General features: G+C 44.7%; 1 protein-coding gene across 8 annotated transcripts in view; it reads left to right on the forward strand.

Moving 5' to 3' along the window:
• The window catches only part of HERC1 (HECT and RLD domain containing E3 ubiquitin protein ligase family member 1), a 1,817,725-nt gene that overhangs the window by 1,364,077 nt on the left and 434,372 nt on the right, over positions 1 to 19,276 (forward strand). For all 8 annotated transcript variants that reach the window (XM_085643727.1, XM_085643730.1, XM_085643731.1 and 5 more), the window contains one exon: positions 12,674 to 12,814. In XM_085643727.1, coding sequence (XP_085499853.1) covers positions 12,674 to 12,814 — 141 coding nt within the window. The remainder of the gene's footprint in view (positions 1 to 12,673; positions 12,815 to 19,276) is intronic.

Consider the following 19,276-nt stretch of genomic DNA (forward strand, 5'->3'; position numbering starts at 1 on the left):
ATCTGTTAATGTGCTCCCTAACGTTTTTTGCCTTGCTAGCTGCAGTCTCGGTGTGGCGTGCACTTTCAGCAACAAGATGATCTTTGCCTCCCATTCACCTGTCTGCGTCGTGTAACAGCCATTGGTGTCTGTCCATGTATGGGATACATGAAACTGTAGCGATGTATTTAGGAGATTCACCACTCCCTTAGATTCGAAGTAAAGTGTGCATAGCATGCCATACTATATTGCCCTTTCCCTAAGCTGCGGTGCTGACCATCTAGCAGATGGGTTTCCTTTATAAACACTATGTGTAGGAAAGTGTCTCTTTTAGACATGGTCACTGCCACTATTTGCTCATTGGTACTAATGCTTTTGATTGGAAGTGCACTTGGTCCCTGCTAGCCAGGCCCCATTGCTCAGTCCCTAAAAATGACACAAGTTCTCAATTGTAACCCAGTTGGCAAGGACTTTAGCTCCCTTGTAAGTCCCAGGTAAATGGTACCCTCTGGTACCCAAGGCATGGGTACTAAAGAGGGTCCCCAAGTGCTGCAGCATGTATTGTGCCACCCAATGGGACCCAGACTGCCATTGCGGGATTCGTGAAATGGTGCAGACCATTCTGAAAACACGACATAGCCCACTACCTGTGTGCAATGCCCAAGTACACTGCATGTACTATATGTAAGTCACCCCTACAGCAGGCCTTAGAGCCCTAAGGCAGGGTGCATTATATTACATGTGAGGACACATCTACATGGGCAGATTTGCCTTTGTGATGCTAAGTTCCATTACTAAATAATGTATATAATTTCCTTACTGCACTAATCACAATGAGTTGCTTCATATGATTAGGTCATTTATTAAACCTTTTTTCTTGAATAGCTTATTTTATCTTTTAAATTTATATACATTAGAAAGAATGTAGGCAAAAAATACTTCTAGTCCTTCCTAACAAAACACATATCAAATGATTCTTTACAACATTTACCACAATATACATTACATACATTTATCACAATGCAACAAAAAATCAATATAATTCATCAACCTATGTATCATTTACAACTGATAGATACAAATTAATTCTCTAACAAGTCCTATCAACAAAAACTGGGAACAAAACTTCACTCAATGTTCCTCAGTATACAGCTCCCTGTCATTATTGGTCTTAAATGCCTATTACTGCAAATGCCGACGCATTTCAAGTCCCAGGAACGAGAGAAAACAAGAGAAAGGTCGGGCCGAAGTGTTGAAGAACTAAAGTACCGTCAAGTTACGTGGCTTTCTGTAAAGTAAACACGTTGAATATCGCATTAGTTAGCAAACTAATGCAGGTCTAATGACCAGCTGCTTTCCTGTTTGTTTTGTAGATGGGGGCATACAATGTGGTGATTCTAAACTTTTTTGAGGAGTGGCGGTAAAATGATTGGACGAAGCCAGGCAGGTATTTAGTCTTTTAAGGGCCACCTCGATTAGTTACAGTTCAAACTTGACTGAATGATGGAGTGATTTACGAAATGCTCCTCTCTTGCCTTTAGATTCAGTCATGTATTTGGCAGAGATTCGTGTTATATGATATTCGGCTTTGGAAAAGCCACTCCACCCCCACAGTTGAGGTAGGTGGCATTGTAGGTACAATGACAACACGAGTGAGAATTAGGTCTGTTGTTGATGGAAAGTCTAATTAGACTTTTGTTTAAACAGGGCCAGTCCAGTTTGTTTCCCCCACCACCAGACAGCAGCAAGCCTGATGGATTAAAATTCCGATCATCAGGTATAGTGCATTTATGAAATTGAAAGACTGGAGAGGATGGAGTAAAATTGAGGAAGGATATAGAATGAGTGATATGTTCGTTTTTTGTTTTGTAGATCATACCAATGTGTAAATAATTCAGAAGCCCTGATGAGAGCCCCTGGAGGTCCCCTGGGGCTTGAAACGCGTCGGCATTTGCAGTAATAGGCATTAAGACCAATACTGACAGGGTGCTGTATACTGAGGAACATTGAGTGAAGTTTTGTTCCCAGTTTTTGTTGATAGGACTTGTTAGAGAATTAATTTGTATCCCTCAGTTGTAAATGATACATTGGTTGGTGAATTATATTGTTGTTTTGTTGCATTGTGATAAATGTATGTAATGTATATTGTGGTAAATGTTGTAAAGATATGTAAATGTTTGTAAATATAGGAATCATTTGATATGTGTTTTGTTTGGAAGGACTAGAAGTCTTTTTTGCCTACGTTCTTCCTAATGTATATCAATTAAAAAGATAAAATAAGCTATTCATGAAAAAAGGTTTAATAAATGACCTAATCATATGAAGCAACTCATTCTAATTATTGCAGTAAGGAAATTGCATAAATTATTTAGAACACCAGGTTCTTCCCTTTTTTGTACTTATTTAATACGGCCCGTCCTGGTGTCTGTCCTCTTGGGCCTTACCCCTTCTTTTTGCATAAGTTCCATTACCAAGCATTGCAAGTGCTCAGGAAGACATTTTGAGGGCATGTACTGGGCACTGGTCATTACAAGTTACCCAGGTACATGATGGTTTCACTGAAAATAATGGTGTTAGGTGTCAAACACCTCATCTTAATAAAGCAGTACTGATACTAATATCAGATGTATTATGACATGCACACAGAGGGCACCTTAGGGGTGCCCCCTGTAAACCAATTAGTCACTTTGTGTGTTGGCTGACTGGTATTTTCCGGTCTACAACACAGACAGGTTTCTGGTTCCCTGCAAGAGAGAGCCCTCGCTCTCAAAGGCAAGGAACAATGCCTGCAGTGTTCTCACCTACCCCAGCAGAATGTCTAGTGATTTAGCATATAAACGCCGGAGGCTTCAAAGCCTCTGCCGCCTCTGATATGCAACCTTGGTTTCCTCTCAGACCTTGAGAACACCATCCCATGCCTTGAGGCCCATTTGGCACCAGAGAATGCGTGAAATTAGATATTCAGGAGCCCTGTTGCACTTACAGGCTAGGCACACCCCTGAGGTGGGCCACCTGAAGTGGACAGCCAGAGAAGGGTTTCACTACCTTGCTTTTGGTGAGATTAGAGAATTCTGGGTCAGGGTTTTGTTCACTCCTTGCAGGAAGTAGTCCTACACGGGGTGTGGTCACCCCAGGGGTAGGTTGCCCATTAGCTACGAACTTGTACTCCCCTAACTGCCCCAATATTGAGTATTTAAGAGCACCCTCGACACCAGACCGAGAGATTCGACTACCTGGGAAAAGAAGAAGGACAAAGACCCTGCAAGAACGAAGAACCTGCACACAACTTTGAGCCAAACTATGCCTTGTTGCTTGTGCCTTAACAATTGCAAAGGCGCAACTCATCCTGTAGCTGTGTATGTTCCCCAACACTTGGAGACCTGCCCCGCACTTCAACAACCATGTAGCATTTGCCAGAGGGTGGAGGAGCCATCCTCATGCATCTGCAGGCACCAACCGCATCTGACTGGTCCACTGTGTTGCTGGCCCACCGAGGGAGCATCACATCAGGAAGAGGTCTTCATGGCTTTAGGAGGTCAGCCTCATCTGTCTTCTGAATTTTGAGATGCTAGACACTCCAGGAGCTCCCCTGCACCAATACGCTGTGTACCTGAACCAGCCAAGGCTTGTTTGTGTTAAGCCCTGGCACCACCACCATGGCAAACCTTCCTGTATGACGAGGGACTTCAGGCGGATGAGATTCACGTCCAGAGTGGCACTGCTGTCTTGTTTTCTCCTCTGTATAACCAACTGTGAGAGCCTTGTCCTTCAGTGGCCAGCCAGCATAGACTCTCTGCTGGCCCAAGGCTGTGACTCCTGACTGCATCCCCTTGGCCTACGGGTCCTCACGACCTGACCCCCTATTGTATTCTTGTGGATTTCCCCCGAAATCCCACCTTGCAGCCTTTGTTTCAGGTCTCCGTTAACTGCTACAGTGTAGCTCTTGAGGCTACCATCCCGACCAGCACCTCTGCACCCGGACACCCCAGTGCAGGTAACCCGAAACTGTGGCGGTTCTTTGGACCTTGGCCCCCTAGCACCTTAACTCCAAAAGGGCACCCTCAAACTTCTACTGCAAGTATATTTATGCTGTGTATGTTTTTCCGCCCATAGGGTAACATTACCTCATTCAAGGCTCATACCTCAAAAACCGTTATTCAAGTATTTTTGCTATTTGTAATATCAATGTCTTCGAAAGCACAAAAGTTATTCTAAAGATCTTGGTGTCTAAATGCATTTAAAATCTGTGTTATTTTTTTTAATTGGTCTTGAGTTTCTTTTGGAGTCTGTACATCATTTATTGACTGTGTGTGTGACCAGTGATTTTCAGTACCTTCTGATAAGCCTAAGCTGCTCGACCACACAACCACAAATAGAGAATTTGGGATTATTAAAGGAAGCCCTGTAAAGCAAATAATGGTCGATTGACTTTTAGCATGTCGTGCCCTAACATTGGCACTGCTACATAATTTGTATCTGTTGAGTGCATTATTAACCAAGACTCTTTTCATCCTGTGGCCGAGCCCGTTAACTTTCCACGTGAGCAGCGTCAGATTCTGTTTCTGTGTCATGGTGGTCTCTAATCTCCTGCCTCCCATCCCCACCCTGCGCCTTGGTGTACCTGTCTACCTGCTACTCTGATATCGTGTAGCCCGAGGCGTTGAAAAGTTCCCTTCTAACTACCCCCCCCCCCCCCCAACCAACCCTTCCTAACAGTGCAATGACCCTGCAGCTGACCACCCGCTAAATTTACGGTATGTATACACACCAAAAAATAACATTGAACTTCTGAACGTCATTGGCTGGGGCACAGCCAGTAGGCTGTGTGGGTGGTGCAGATACTGTTTCTGCCTCAGTGTTTTGGTTCCATACTTACTACCATAATGTCCATGCCATCCTGGTCCGCGAGTGCATTCCAGGACTTGGTAAAGTTCGTGGGCGCCCGCCTACCTATGGGTCGACTCCCATACAACATTCTCATTTCAACAGTACGTAGGGGTAGCATTCCTCCACCCGCAGAGGTCGCCTTTCCCAAGGTGTGTTGCAGTCACCAAGGTGATCTTTGTCAAGCTGTCTTCCCCCGTATCTGGTTCAGTCTCTGTGTGTTCAGATCGCTGCTGTCTTTCTCAGAGACCAGTGCTTTCCATTTGTTGTTAATGAATGTGGAACTGCAGCTTTTGACCTCTTACCCTGTCTTCTCTAGGTCAGCTCTCATTTGTTCTTTTGTAGGTGAGCTTAAGATCTCTTGTCGTTCCGACATCTGTCAGGAGCTGATCGTCATCCTGTGTCTCCCCGTGTGCGGGGCGGCGCCCCTACCACAAGCCCTATTGTTCCAACCAGTTCCATGCCTCTTGCACTATTACCAGGAAATGGGCCTTGTCCCCATACACAATCCTCAGTTTTACCAGGTAGATGTGCTCATATTTCAAGTTCAGTAGGCAGCCGCCCCTCTTGATTGGTATGAATGCCCCTCTCTGCCTTTGGACCAGAGTGGTGTAATCCGGGTGAAGGTTGACTTCACAGCTGCCCAGCTTCCATTGGCAGTGCTTCCCTGACGCCTGCAATATAATATCTCTTTCTCTAAGTTTATTATCCAGGCTATCATTGGCCTTGGGCCTGCCCTTGGTACCGTTGGAGTTGCTGGTATTCGATGGGCTCTCTCAGCACAGAAAAACTGCGCCGGTTGCCCCTGTAGTACCATCTCTGCCAGCCAGTTTTTTATGAACATCTCTACATTGGGGCCTTCAGTCCCTTCTGGGACCTCAGTCAGCCTCACATTATGTCATCAGGACTTTGACTTTTGGTTGGCTAGTGCTGAGCTCTGATTCAGTTTCCTTCACTTGTTTGGCCAGTTTTTCGTGGTCCTCATGCAAGAAACCACCTCGTTGACCACTGTGGCAATGTGGACTTTCAGCGCTGCCTTAGTGTCCCTAATGGCTTCCAGTATCATCGCCGCATGTTTGGCAAAGAGAACATCTGAACCCTCCGCCTTCGTGTGCGCATCCATCTCTGCCATCGTCTTGAGACGCACTCTTCAGCGCACGAGTCCTCCCCATCACTCCAACATTTTTTCCCCCCTCGTTACCAAGCAGTAGACAGGATGGTGGTGGGGGCGAAGTGAGGCAATTGGGGTTCCTCTCCCCTCTGCAAGCAGCCTTTTTGTTCAGTAGCGGCCAGGTCCGGGCAGGTCAGCTCTCTTCAGTCTGGGCTGTCGATGTGCATAGTTATTGCACAAACAGTTCCCTGCTGTGACCCCCAAGCCACTGACTCCACTGATCCACAGTCAATAAATAGTCTTGTCCCGAGGGCCCGCCTTCACAGCTGCCGCCCATGCAGTGTTTCGAATGGGCAGAGTGGGGTGCCGGAAAGGGATAGGGGCCACTCCCTCATTCCCCTCAGCTCCATGTGCAACAGCTCAAACTAGGGAAGTCCGTCATGGCTGCCCACTTAGTCTCTTGCCTCTTCAGAAGGGGCCTCAGCACTTCACCTGCCCAGTTCTGGCCTGTTGCAGCTGCTCTGTCTGTCTCTGTACTCGGAGAAGGGCTTTCCCGCAGTGTCCCAGCAGGATCTGGGCCGCACCATCCCCCGATTATGGCAGGATCCAGCCCCAGCGGCCACCGGTCACCTCTTCACTCCAGCAGTGCAGGCACCCTTGTTTTCTCTTTTTCTGCAGCACTGCGGCCTCAGTCTTGCGGGCGCCTGGTCCTGCTGGACATTGGGCTTACCCTTTTCCTTTGGGCGTCTCAATAGCCGCCCCTCACTACCAATTCACAGCGCTCGCTTTTCCGTTCCAGCAGTTATCCATCTGGAAGCATGTGCCATCATCCTGCTCCTAGTCACAAGAAATTTCTCTAGTCACCCATTTTCACAAAGTTTGGTGGTTCATATGTCTTGTTGACCTGTTCCATGCAAATATTCCAGCTGACATATGGTGGGTAAAACTGTGCCAAGGAACTGTGGCCTGGATACTGCATATAATGGGATAAACAACCTTTACCACGCAGTTAGTATATTATATAGCAGGTAGGTGAAACCGTGTGTGTATGTATGTGCGTATGTATGTGTCTATATATATATTCACTGAAAAAACCATAGGTTTCACACACGTTATAGTTACGAATTAGCATTTAAAAAACCTTGCAAATTCACTTAAAAAACCCTAGGTTTCACACATGTTATAGTTAGCTGGACATTTCACTCGTAAAAAACCAATGAAATTCCCCCGTTATAGTTACTGCAGACAACTATAACTCACGCGACCGCAATCCTCTGCTGATGACGTCAGATATTACATCACTGTATTTAGACACTTATTTACCCATGTCTTCTTCCATTAATCTTTAGCTATACATATATTACAAATATTTATTTTTCAGAAAGACACATATGTCATCAGTGATGTAATATCTGACGTCATCAGCAGAGGATTGCGGTCGCGTGAGTTATAGTTGCCTGCAGTAACTATAACGGGGGAATTTCATTGTTTTTTTACGAGTGAAATGTCCAGCTAACTAGAACATGTGTGAAACCTATGGTTTGCTTCGCGCACCGTGCGCGCGCTCTGGGCACTCGGTGCGCTTCGCGCACCGAGCACCCACTGTTCGCAGTGTGCACAGGGTCCTTCTGTGAACCCCTGACCAAGGCTAGGGGGTCAGGAACTGTCCACTCTGCCCCCTTTTCACGTTTTCCACCTTTGTTTTTCACCCCCTCAGACTGTGAGAGACAAAATGGCGGCCGCATTTCCTGGTTTCGACCTGATTCGAATGTTTACCGACACCTAACAACCAATCAGAATTGCGCACGGCAGGGTGCGCGCGCGGTGCGCGCATATAGATATTGATATGCTTTTAAATGCTATTTTCTCAGGAAATACTGAACAGATTTACACCAGACCTTATGGCTACCTCTCTGCCAAATTTCAAGTAATTCTGTTCAGCCGTTCGGGCTGTAGCTGTGTCTAAAGGTCCTATGGAAAAATGCATGGGGAAAACGCATTTTGGGACCCCCCTTTTTTCTCGGCCCCCACTTGACGAATCACCCCGAGACTTTCAGGGTAGGAGCTGAGCGGAGCGCCCCATTAGTTTTGCGAGGATTCGTCAACCGGCGCCAAAGTTATTCAAAATAGAATTTTGAGATTTCCTATGGAAACTAGGTTGTAACTATAACTATCTACTGGCGACTGCCAGTAGATAATATATATATATATATATATATATATCTCCACTTGCTCCTTTCCTCCAAACAGTCCGTACACTCCATTTATTAAAATCAAATTACAAGAGACTTATTTCGGCACTTACTGTATTTGTTAATCTTGCTCTCTTAAAAAATCACCAGCTTTTTAAGCTCCTCCACTGACATGGAGGAAATACTGCCAGTTCGTAAAGGAAACCATGTCCGTCATAATAAATGCAATAATTGTCAAATATCTACGGTTTCATTTCAAGAATATGGTACCTAAACATTCTGGGCATGAGCATGTGTTCTCCGATCAGGCTGCCTCTTCAGGAGGATCTCCTGTTGCAGCAGCATGGTAGTATCCTGCACCCAAACCTGCAGTGTCTGCAACTCCCTGCGTGGAGACTGGGCAGTGGCATTTGACTGCGTTTGATCTCCTATCTGAAGCTGTGGATATCATCCTGCCTGCCAGGCGACCGGGCTTTACATGAGCACCACTTTTGTTACAGGTGGACACATTCATTTTTGTTAGGCACGGGGAGATTGAGTGATTTTGCCCAGGATAACAGGATGTTGAGCTTTTTTGCCGAGACTCGAACCCGGTTCCCCAGCATCGAGGTCGACCCTCTAGCCGTAAGGCTACATCCTCTCCCGAAGTTTATCTACGCCTGGTGCTGGACAAATTTGTAACCTGGTGTGGTACCCACAACAGTGTTCTACTACAGGCAGGGCACAAGTCCTATAAAAAGAAGTGGGGGGACTGACAATATGAAAATGACCTCATGATGTCACGTGCTGGACGTGTCCCTGTCTCTGAAATTACACTGGGGCACGTGCAGCTTATTTCTGTGGGGCCCAGCTTCTTGGCAGGGGGGACGGCGTCCACCCAGTGAAAAGTTCCAATATGCAACACATTAGCTACATGAATAATCATTATTCCGCACAAATCGAACCGCCCTAATATTCAGTTATATTCCCGTCCTGATCAAGCAGCGCCCGATTAATAATCAGTAATACAATCGATTGTGGCAGCATCTCTCTGCTTATTGCCTCGCCAGTCCAGACACACGCCTCGTGTTACTCACGGCAGCACGCTTGGGCCATTTGTGTTGCCATGGACATCCTGAAGGGCCTCAGATGTCTTCGGGGCAGGACTTTGCTGGCATTATCTCTCACATTAAATCTAGGCCTGGACGGCAAATTCCGTTCCGCTCACGAAATTTGCGTAATTTGCGTAATTTCGCTTTCCGCGGAGAACGCAAAATTACTCAACAGTCTGCTTTCCGCGATTTCGCGAAATTTTTGCTTGTTCGCGTTCTCAAAAAGCATGTTCGCGAGATATTTCTCCTCCAGCACGCAAACAGCAATTGCGAACAGGAAAAAAGCATCGCGAACAAGCAATTCCGCGTGTTCGCGGAATTTCTGCGTGTTCGCGGAGATTTTTTACCGTTTCGCGGAGATTTGCGTAATGCAATTACGCAAATTCCGCCCACCCCTAATTAAATCCTGGGTAGCCATGCGAATATTCACCCAATGCTTTTCGGGCAAAAAGACCTTCGCAAGGGTTCTGTAATGCGAGAGAGGCCCATCAGTAACCATAAATGATCGTAAATTACGAACATAAATTAATGAGCCATTAAACTGTATTCAACATACAGTCCATGAAGTGTATGCACAGAAACCACCCCAAAATCATGCTGCAACCAAAAACACCACGAGGTTCCTGCTCAGTTTTAACCAAAAATGATTGTAAAAGAATGAACACATGAATATGTGCAGTACGCCATGAGTGATATGTGCCTAATGTTAAACGGAACCCTGTGCGAAAACCAATTGTGTGCCATGACACCTCAACCGAACTATAACCTCCCCATGCCACTAATGTGCGATCTACATCTAGTCTCACCGCCCTGACCGAGGCGTGACCCTTTGAATCCGACACCAACAGAGTTGTACGCGAAAAGAGCCGCTCTCCAAGTAAACATAGTGTGATTCCCATAAGTGAAATCAATCCATTCAAACGGCCGAGCGCCTTACTGAAGTAACCATCGAAGAGATGCCTAAACCACATCATTGACGCACTTCCTGCACACCGTAATCCTACGAAAAAGCTTCACTCACACTGACGACCCACATTACTGGTTAATTCAAAATATGTTTTGAAAAATGAGGAGAGCCACAAATATGCAAATATATCGAATGTGAACAATGAAATAAAAATAAGCATGATAGAACATGAACGGACTCAGCTGGCAAGGCGCTGCAGAAAAAAGCCTGGCTGCACATTTCTTTAGCATTTGAAGTTTGGAATTACACAGCCTCTGTGTGCATTTAGAAATTATTGAAGAGCATTGGCATAAATATGACTTGCAATGGATTACTCGGATGAAATTTGGATTCTTGGTGCTTGATTTCTGCAATTTATGCTAGCATCGCGGTCCTAGCTCGAGTCTGTTGGGTGACGACCCACCAATTAGTTTTGATGACCCCAGTGTATAGCCACTCTCCCTTTGGTTAGTGTAAAGAAATGACTTTTTTGTATGGTCACCCCCTAGTTTTTCGACTGATCCTGCTGGTTTTTCGGCTCTGACAGTGCACTGAGGCCTATTAACCAGGCTTTCCTGCCAGTGCTCTGACCCTAACATGTATGTCGAATTGACTATAGCCAATTGGAAATGGCTAACCTACCTAGGAGTCCCTTGTAAATGATACCCTGGTACCCAGTGCATGTAAATTAGTGGGGCACCCCAGGGCTTGCGGCACTGATTGTGCCACTCTGGATGTCCCTAAGTAAAACAAGTTTGCCACTGCAGACTGGTAGAGCAGTCATGCTCTACTAGCCTGACTTTGCCATTGAAAGCAATGGCAAAGCCCCCACGTCCCTTGGACAAGTCATCCATCTGGCAGGCCTACCAAACCATAAAGATTTGCCATAGGCACGCCATTTGAATCTCTGCACAGCTGTCCTTTCCATCTCTTGTCTGAAGACGATGTTCTTGGTTGTGGTAATATGTGCCCAACTTATGAGTGAACACCAGGCTCACTCGGTTCACCCTCCCGATACAACCTTTTTCCCCAAAGTGGTGTTGAGGACCAGAACTGCCTTCTTGTCGTGACCTTTTTTCACACTGGATAGTTTATCACTCACCTAATGATTTTTGTTCCATCTCACCCATTCAAGAGAGGAAGAGAGATTCCATCGATTGGGCCTCAAAAAAGTCTTACGCTTTCACATCAATCTTCCAAAAATGAACACTAGGTGGACATTCCGCTCTAGTCGGGTTCTCTGTAGCAAAGAAAAACAAGGAACTGCCGATATGACCTGTCTAGATTGATATTCCTCTACCTAAAGACCTTCTACGCACTACAAAAAAGAACCAGCCTCTGAAAAGATTGAGGGCCCACTCCATCAAGGCCAAGAATGCTTCCACTGCATGGCACCCAGTGAGTCTGTCTTGCATATCTGTCAGTCAGCCTGCAACAAATCATTACTGCATTGACAGCCAAGTCTGCCAAGAAAGGCATTTTGGCCAGTCAGTAATTCATTCATTTTTATTCTCAGCTATTCCATCAGACTCTCCACCTTTGGGAGGTACTGCTTTGATATTTTTCTGAAGGTGAGGAACCTACGGTTAGAAGTATCCATCAGAAGAACTAGTTACCTTCGGTAATGCTCTTTTTCGTGGATACTCTTATCTAACCCCAGATTCCTGCCCTCTCACCTTCTCATTCTGTAGAATGATCTCTCTTTTTTCCATCTAAAAGATCCGAATCTAAAGATCTGTGCACTGGATTTCCTGATTATTGGTGAGCTCTGTAACCAAAGACATTAGGGTCAAGAAAGAAACTGACATCCTCATGCAAGGGTGGCAGTTTTATGTGGCCCTGTTTTGTGTCTTCTGGAGGGAAACAATCCCTGCACGAAGCTGCACAATACCACCTAACTTCCTGATCCAATCCGGTGTCTGGGGATATTCTAACGGTGAGGATAAGGCCTAGATTTCAGGATGTTTTGGCTTTACTTGCCAAGGATGCTATCAAGAGTGTCCGACAACCATAAATGTTGGGGTGCTACTCCTAATACTTCTTGGCCCCCAGTGTGCATGTAGGAATGAGACAAATCCTCAGCATGATAGTCCACATATCATTAATTTGCAAAGAGATCTTCAAGATGAACTCAAAGGGTGAGGATTTTCTGGCCTTTGAGTTTGTAAATTAGATGGTGTCCCTGGATTTGCATGCAATGCAGTTGGGATGATCCATGTTTTAAATCTTAGGAGTCGAATGTTATGCCATTTGTAATGTGGTAATGTGTGCATTGTTCGAGAGCACAATTTCATCTGGCTTACTATTACAAAGAAATGTGGGGTAGTTAAAAGAATGCTCTTATTGCATTTGTTATTGAAATTTGGAATTTGTTCTTTGCAATTAATTTGTAAATGAAGTATTATGTTTCCACATGCATGTTGCTGATCCTATGTTAGTTACCGTTTATACTAATATCAACCATTTACAGGATGGTTACCAGAACCCGATAAAGTGTGTTTACCAGCTGAAAGGACATATCACACCTGTTAGAACAGTTGCATTCAGCACTGATGGGCTGGCTTTAGTGTCTGGCGGCCTTGGTGGTCTCATGAATGTTTGGTCCTTAAGGGTAAGACTGTATTCTATTTGAAGCACATTGTGTAATGTTGTTAACATGTTTTGCTAAAAGGCAGAAAATATTATAATCAAGTAAAGGAAATGGATTTAACTGACAAAATTATAAGTTGTTTGGGAATGCACCCCCTGTAAGCTTTTTCCTGTATAAACGGATTACCGAGCTCTTCACAATTTGCTGGTCACTCCATTAGATTAGGCGTATCATGCCCCATTCATCTTTGATAATTGCAGGTGTTGCTGCTTGCTGCTGAGCCATTCTGTGACCTGTATCATACTAGTAGCAATTATACCACTAGGACCTATCCCCTTAGCTGTGCTGTTTGTTTCTGAAGCATTTTTTTCCATCGACTTCCTAAACAGGCTCACCTTTGAAGTTTTGTTTTAGAGAAACCTCCTCCCTCCCATAAGCCCTTCTGTGAGGTTATCAGAGACTCAGTAGTCATCAGCCTAAGTCAGTGAGTTCTATTCCAGGAGATCTGGGCTGCTTATTTTCCTTCTGAACTGCATCACTATGGATGTACACAGTTTCCAAATGGCTGGATTACAGCAACCCTTAGCCTTGTCGCAAAGAGGACTCCCATTCTGTAATCTTTTGTAGAGAAGGTAAATTGGAAGGCTGTGGTGAGTTGTCGGAGTATAGTTCTGGTAATTCTCCACCTTCTGCTGTTGTTGTCCCTGCCACTAATATAAATGATATACGTCTGTAATGCCAGGTCCCTTCTGTGCTCAGGTAATTATTTTATTCTGTGATTATAGGATTATCTCTTGATCACCATGTACTCAATGCCACTATACACATCAAAAGTTGAACAGTTTGCTGCACAAGCATGTGTGTATTTTGTCTGCACTAGATTGCTCTGTTTCAAGAAGCACTGTTATGCATGGTGAGAATAGCAATGTGATCATGTTTGAACGTAACCTAGCTTTTTAGATTTGTTCATCCAGAAATATAAAGCAGAATATGCATATCTTAACTCAACAACTGCAGAACAAAGTTGAAATTCACATATATTGAATTAATAAACAATGGGTCAGTTTTCTTGCTTTACAAGTCATTGTGGAGAATAATATGTTTTAAACGTACCTTTAGTTAAATACAAGAGCAACTGATATTGTATTGCTAACCATGACCCAGGCGGCAACATCTGTTGCTTCAGTCAGTTCAGTTCACATCAACAGAAAGTGGGGCATCATCACTCTGTTACTTTCCAAATATTTATTGTGATCAAGATGTAATCGATTATGAAGCTAGTACTTCAGACCCTGAAAGTACCTCTTTTTTATGGAAACATTAAATAACCTGTCAATCGGTTTTACCAACTCAGCATGAACCATAAAATACAACTTTTGACCCTCTTTGCAATCAGTTCTGAATGTGACTTGACTCTCCCGTCCCCCCCACCACACACATTTCTTCCTATTGCAGATTTTTAGAATTGAAATCTCCCTTAATGAATTAGAGGACATCTAACTTCCTATTGTGATAATAAACAGCTAATAAACAATTATAAAAATAACAATTACAAAAAGATTCACTGACACCAAAGTTTGTGTCACCTGGATGCTACTAGAAGCGGCTTTATGAATGGTTACAGTGCCAGATAATCATACTTTGGGCCTAAGGCATAGGTCCCCAAATGGTCTTTCAGCAGGGGCGAGATTAGCATTAATGGCAGACATTTGGTACCCTGGAAACTACTGTGAGGTGGTAGTTCAGATTTTGTAAGATTATATGAAATTGTTTCATTAAATCAATCGTATCACTTTCAGCTCCAACGACTTTGTTTTCTATGATAATAATTCAAGGCATGTTCTAAATAAAGCACAGAGGGAGGTGGGAAGGGGTTTGGTTCCATGAGTGTGCTGTTATTGATTTGGCTGATAGTTGATCATCATTGGAAATAAGGTTATGAAGATCACTAGAAATGAAACCCTTTGCATTAAATTAGTCTGTGATGATAACATTTCTTATATTTGCTCTTTGTTCAGACCTTTGAAAGCTAGCATAGCAACACGGTCACATTTGTCCTTTAGGTTGAATTGAAAGATCAGTTGTTGGCACCGGATCAAAGTGTAGCCTCCATTGGCCCTTCAGACTTTGTCAACCATGGGCAAATAAAAAACACAAGTCCCCAACAGTAGGATTATCCTTTATGACTTTAAGATGGTGTCCATGTTGCAAGAGTCTAAAATCAGCCTGGCTAATTGGGAGGCTTAAAAAAAGTGTCACACTGTTCTCTTTGTGTGCCTTTAAGCTCATGTCGCTGAAGGCACGTAATCATTAGCAATTCATTGGGAGTCAAATAACTTCTACCTCCTTTGATTCTCAACTAAAGCAGCTGTAGTAACAGTAAGTCTTCTATTTGACCTTCTTTTAGCATCAACGGCTTGAACAGGTTTGCTTGAGGATGTAAAAACAACTGTTGATGGACAGAATGCAGAACAATGTCATACATTCACCGCAGTACAGAGATCTGGGCCTAAATCCATCGTTTTTTTGCTCACCATGCCATTCCAGTTTGTACCCAGCCATATGCAAATCAGTCTTGACCCTGTGCTCCATTTGAACAGTCCAGCCCGAACTGCCAAGTCAGGTCCTCCCTGGACTGGAACCAAGCATCCTAGGACCAGTTTCGGGGTGGCATGGTGAGCAAAAGAAACCGGTCCTAGGATGCTTGTTTCCGGTCCAGGGAGGACCTGGCTTGACAGTTCGGGCTGGACTGTTCCCATGAGGCACAGGGTCAAGACTGATCTGCATATGGCCAGGTCTAAACTGGGGTGGCATGGTGAGCAAAAGAATGATGGATTTAGCCCAGATCTCTTGAATCGGGGAGAATGTTTTGATTTGTTCTGCATTCCGTCCATCAATTGTGTGTCTTTTGTTTGAGGATGTAGCGGCTTGGTTTAAAACATAGAACTCCTTCTGGGGAGGGCAACGACTGAGCTGCAACTGTAGATACATTTAAAAAAAATTCTGTTTATTGAAGATATAGGTGAGTACAGTCTGGAGAATACTGTTCATCGTAGAATTGTTTGAAGAAACTGAGCTCCATACAGTTCTTATACAGAATCATCTAATACAAGAACACTATATCATCACATCATACATATATAAGGCAAATCTTGATTCCATAACTCTAAAATTAGGAAATTAGAGGGACACAAAGAAAGCGAACGTGAGGGGAACAAAGAGGTAGGGAAGGGCTGACCTCCTCCGCATACTTCACGTACCCAGAGCGACATCACTGTCCATCATCACACTCTATTGGCATCAGGTTGGCCCACATGAGAGGAGGTGGGGGGGGATTGAGTCTCCTCTTATGTTCGTGATCGCAGGTAAGTCTGTAAATCTCTGGGTCGCTCCTGGACAGGCATTAGATCCCAGTAGGCTACCAGTTGGCCTTGTTAAACCGCTGCGTCTCAGAGCCAATCCGCCACAAGAGCGATCGAGCGGTGGTCCCAACACATCGCTACTCTCCGTTTACCAAGCAGCAGAAGCACCCAATATTAATTTCCTGTTTTTTGAGGACACGTTCCCCACATGTCGCAGCAGTGCAATCAAGGGGGAACACTTCATTTGCAAATTCACCATTCCTTCTATTGCATCAAAAACACCTCCCCAGTAGCAGCTAATGTCGGGGCAGTCTCATGACAGGTGCAAGAAATGTGAGCAGGGAGCCATGCATCTACCGCAACTTGCATCCTCAATCAAGCCGGCCCTAAAAAGCCATTCTGGTGTCCTATATAATCTTTGCAAAAATGTGAAATGTATCAAACACAGCCTGGATAGTTCTCCAGCCTGGGCGCAACATAATGTCTACTGCTCTTCTGATACTGGTATGCCCAACTGGACTTCCCACTCATGCCCCGCCTTCAAGATGAGTACCGGTGCCGTTCGTTGCATTACAGCGTAAAGCCACGTTATCAGTTTGCATGGGGAGGGATTCTTCAAGAAATTTTCCAACACCTGAAGCGTGGGCGGCGCTATTGAAAATGAGGCAAAGCTGGCACACAGGGTGGCCTGGAGCTGGTAATAAGTTAATCTGACCAACACATTGAACTCCGCCCCATCTAGGGCTTGTTGCGGTGCAATACATACTCTCTGAAAATCCATCTCCCATTGTGGTAAGCCAAAATCTCCTCAGTCTATCGCAGGCTCCCGTGTCCTGGGAGAAGGGTAGTGTGGGGTGTTTAATTAGCAGTATAGATGGAGCAAATAGGACCTCCACCCACGCCCTCAGGCGCAGCTTGTGCCATGCCCATACAGTGCAGCTAATTGTGTCCACTCTGGGCTGCAGCCGAGTTTGTGCCAATTATTATTATTCAGTATATATAGAGCGCGCATAGCCACCTTAAGGCATCCCAGCTCTAGCAGCAGAACAGGGGGAGAGTGGAATGTTTATAGAGTAGTATTTTGAAACAGCCACGTTTTAAGAAGCTTTCGGAAGGGAAGGTGGCGAGCCTCGGCGCGAAGATGTAGGTGCAGGGTGTTCCAGAGTCTGGCTGTATTGTAAGAGAAGAACCTGCCTCCACTTCTTACCCTTTTAACTTTGGGGATTACCGCAAGGTTTAAGTTAGCCGAGCGAAGGCATTTCCTGGGACGGTAACAGGTGATGAGAGAACTGTTGATTAAGGGGCTCCTCCCCCATAGACTGTTGTGAGCAATACACAAAGATTTGAATTCTCATCTTTCCAAAATTGGCAACCAGTGTAGGGTCTTCAGCGCCAGCCTAGCCGACTGAGTTTTAGGGATACCAAGCAACAGCCGAGCCGTGCAATTCTGAGCGATTTGGAGTTTCCTTATAGTTGATTTAGGTGATCCCAGATATAGGGAGTTGCCATAGTCCAAACAGGAAAGGACCAATGCCTGGACCATAATTCTCCTTGCCCCCATGGGAAGAAGAGGGAGAACCTTTCAAAGGAGTCTGGCAGTGCTGTGGCAAATTCCTACCAATTTCACTGCCTGGTGATCAAATTTGAAAGACTTGTCCAACCAAACTCCTAGGCTTTAAATCTTAGTGTTGGGTGTCGGGGCAGGGCCAAGGCAGATTGGCCATGTATGTTTAAGATCCGTGTTAGTTGCTTTGCCCAGGAGCATTAGTTCAGTTTTATCTCCACTGAGTCGGAGACATCAATGTTCCATCCATGTTGCTACTTTCTTCAGACAGGATTCCAAGTCAGAAGGGGATATTGAAGAGTGGTTGAGGGCAACTACCAACTGTGTAACATCAGCATATGTGACGATTTTTATCCCATAAGGCAGGATAAGATCAGTGAGTGGTTTCATATAAATATTGAATCGTGTAGGACTCAAAGATGAGCCCTGGGGAACTCCACAGCTAAGTGATAGACACCTAGAAGTAGTCTCTCCTGGAATGTTCTTGGATCGAAGTAGGACCAGAGCCAGGTAATAACACAACCAGCAACACCGACATTCAAGAGTCTGTTTAGAAGAATGTCGAAGTTGACTCTATCAAATGCCGAGCTTAGATCAAGGAGGATAATAGCTACTGCCTCTCCCTGATCAATGATCTTCCTAGATTCTTCGACCGCAGCAAGAAGATCCTTGCATTTGATATGTCTGCATGTGATATGACTGCCCATGCCATGGGTGAAAACCGGTCTTAGAATGATGCAGGAGACCATGGGTTTCTAAAAATTCAGAAAGGGTCTTGTTAACCTGCTTTTCTACTATCTTACAGATCACAGGAAGCAGGGAAATAGGACGGTAGTTGCCCAAGACATCTGCTTTTATGTTCAGCTTTTTGAGTAAAGCTTTCACCATAGCATGTTTCCAGGGTTGTGGGACTTGGCCAGAGGAGATGGATAGATTTATCACCTCCAGTATGACTGGGAGTATCACATCTTTGGCCTTGCGAAGGAAGTGGGGAGATGCCGGATCGAGGGGGGAGCCAGATTTTATTTGGGAGAAGATTCCCGTTAAATTATCCAGATTCATAGTTGGATTATATTCCAATGAGTGCTCAGCGAGCATGATTGTGAAAGATAAACTTTTGCAGTCTGCGATAAGATTAGGCACAACATGACATTTAAAGGAGCTTTTATAAATAATAGCACTGCTGCCACGTTTCCTCAAGACAACAATCTTTCCTCTGAATGTTGTAGCCAGGGGGAAGGGTTTGCACCAAATCAGGTTCAGAATCCTTACGGAGCCAGGTTTCAGTTAAAAAGAATATGTCTGGTAGTTCTTCCTCTATAAATATATTCAATGGAGTGTTTTGGTACCGATCTGCAATTTAATAGAAACATTTTGTATGTGTCCGATGACTGTAAATCAAGCGGCATCTATAGGTCTGGGCACAGCCTAAAGGAACAATGATTGCAGTGAGAATCACCATTAATTAAGTACATCGAGTGGCAACATTTATTTTTACCTGGGTTCCTTAGCCTTAAAAGTTGGAAAGGGGAATAAACAATTTTTTCTTAGGGAACA

The sequence above is a fragment of the Triturus cristatus genome, chromosome 3_1 (genome assembly GCF_964204655.1).
Source record: "Triturus cristatus chromosome 3_1, aTriCri1.1, whole genome shotgun sequence".
NCBI lineage: Eukaryota > Metazoa > Chordata > Amphibia > Caudata > Salamandridae > Triturus > Triturus cristatus.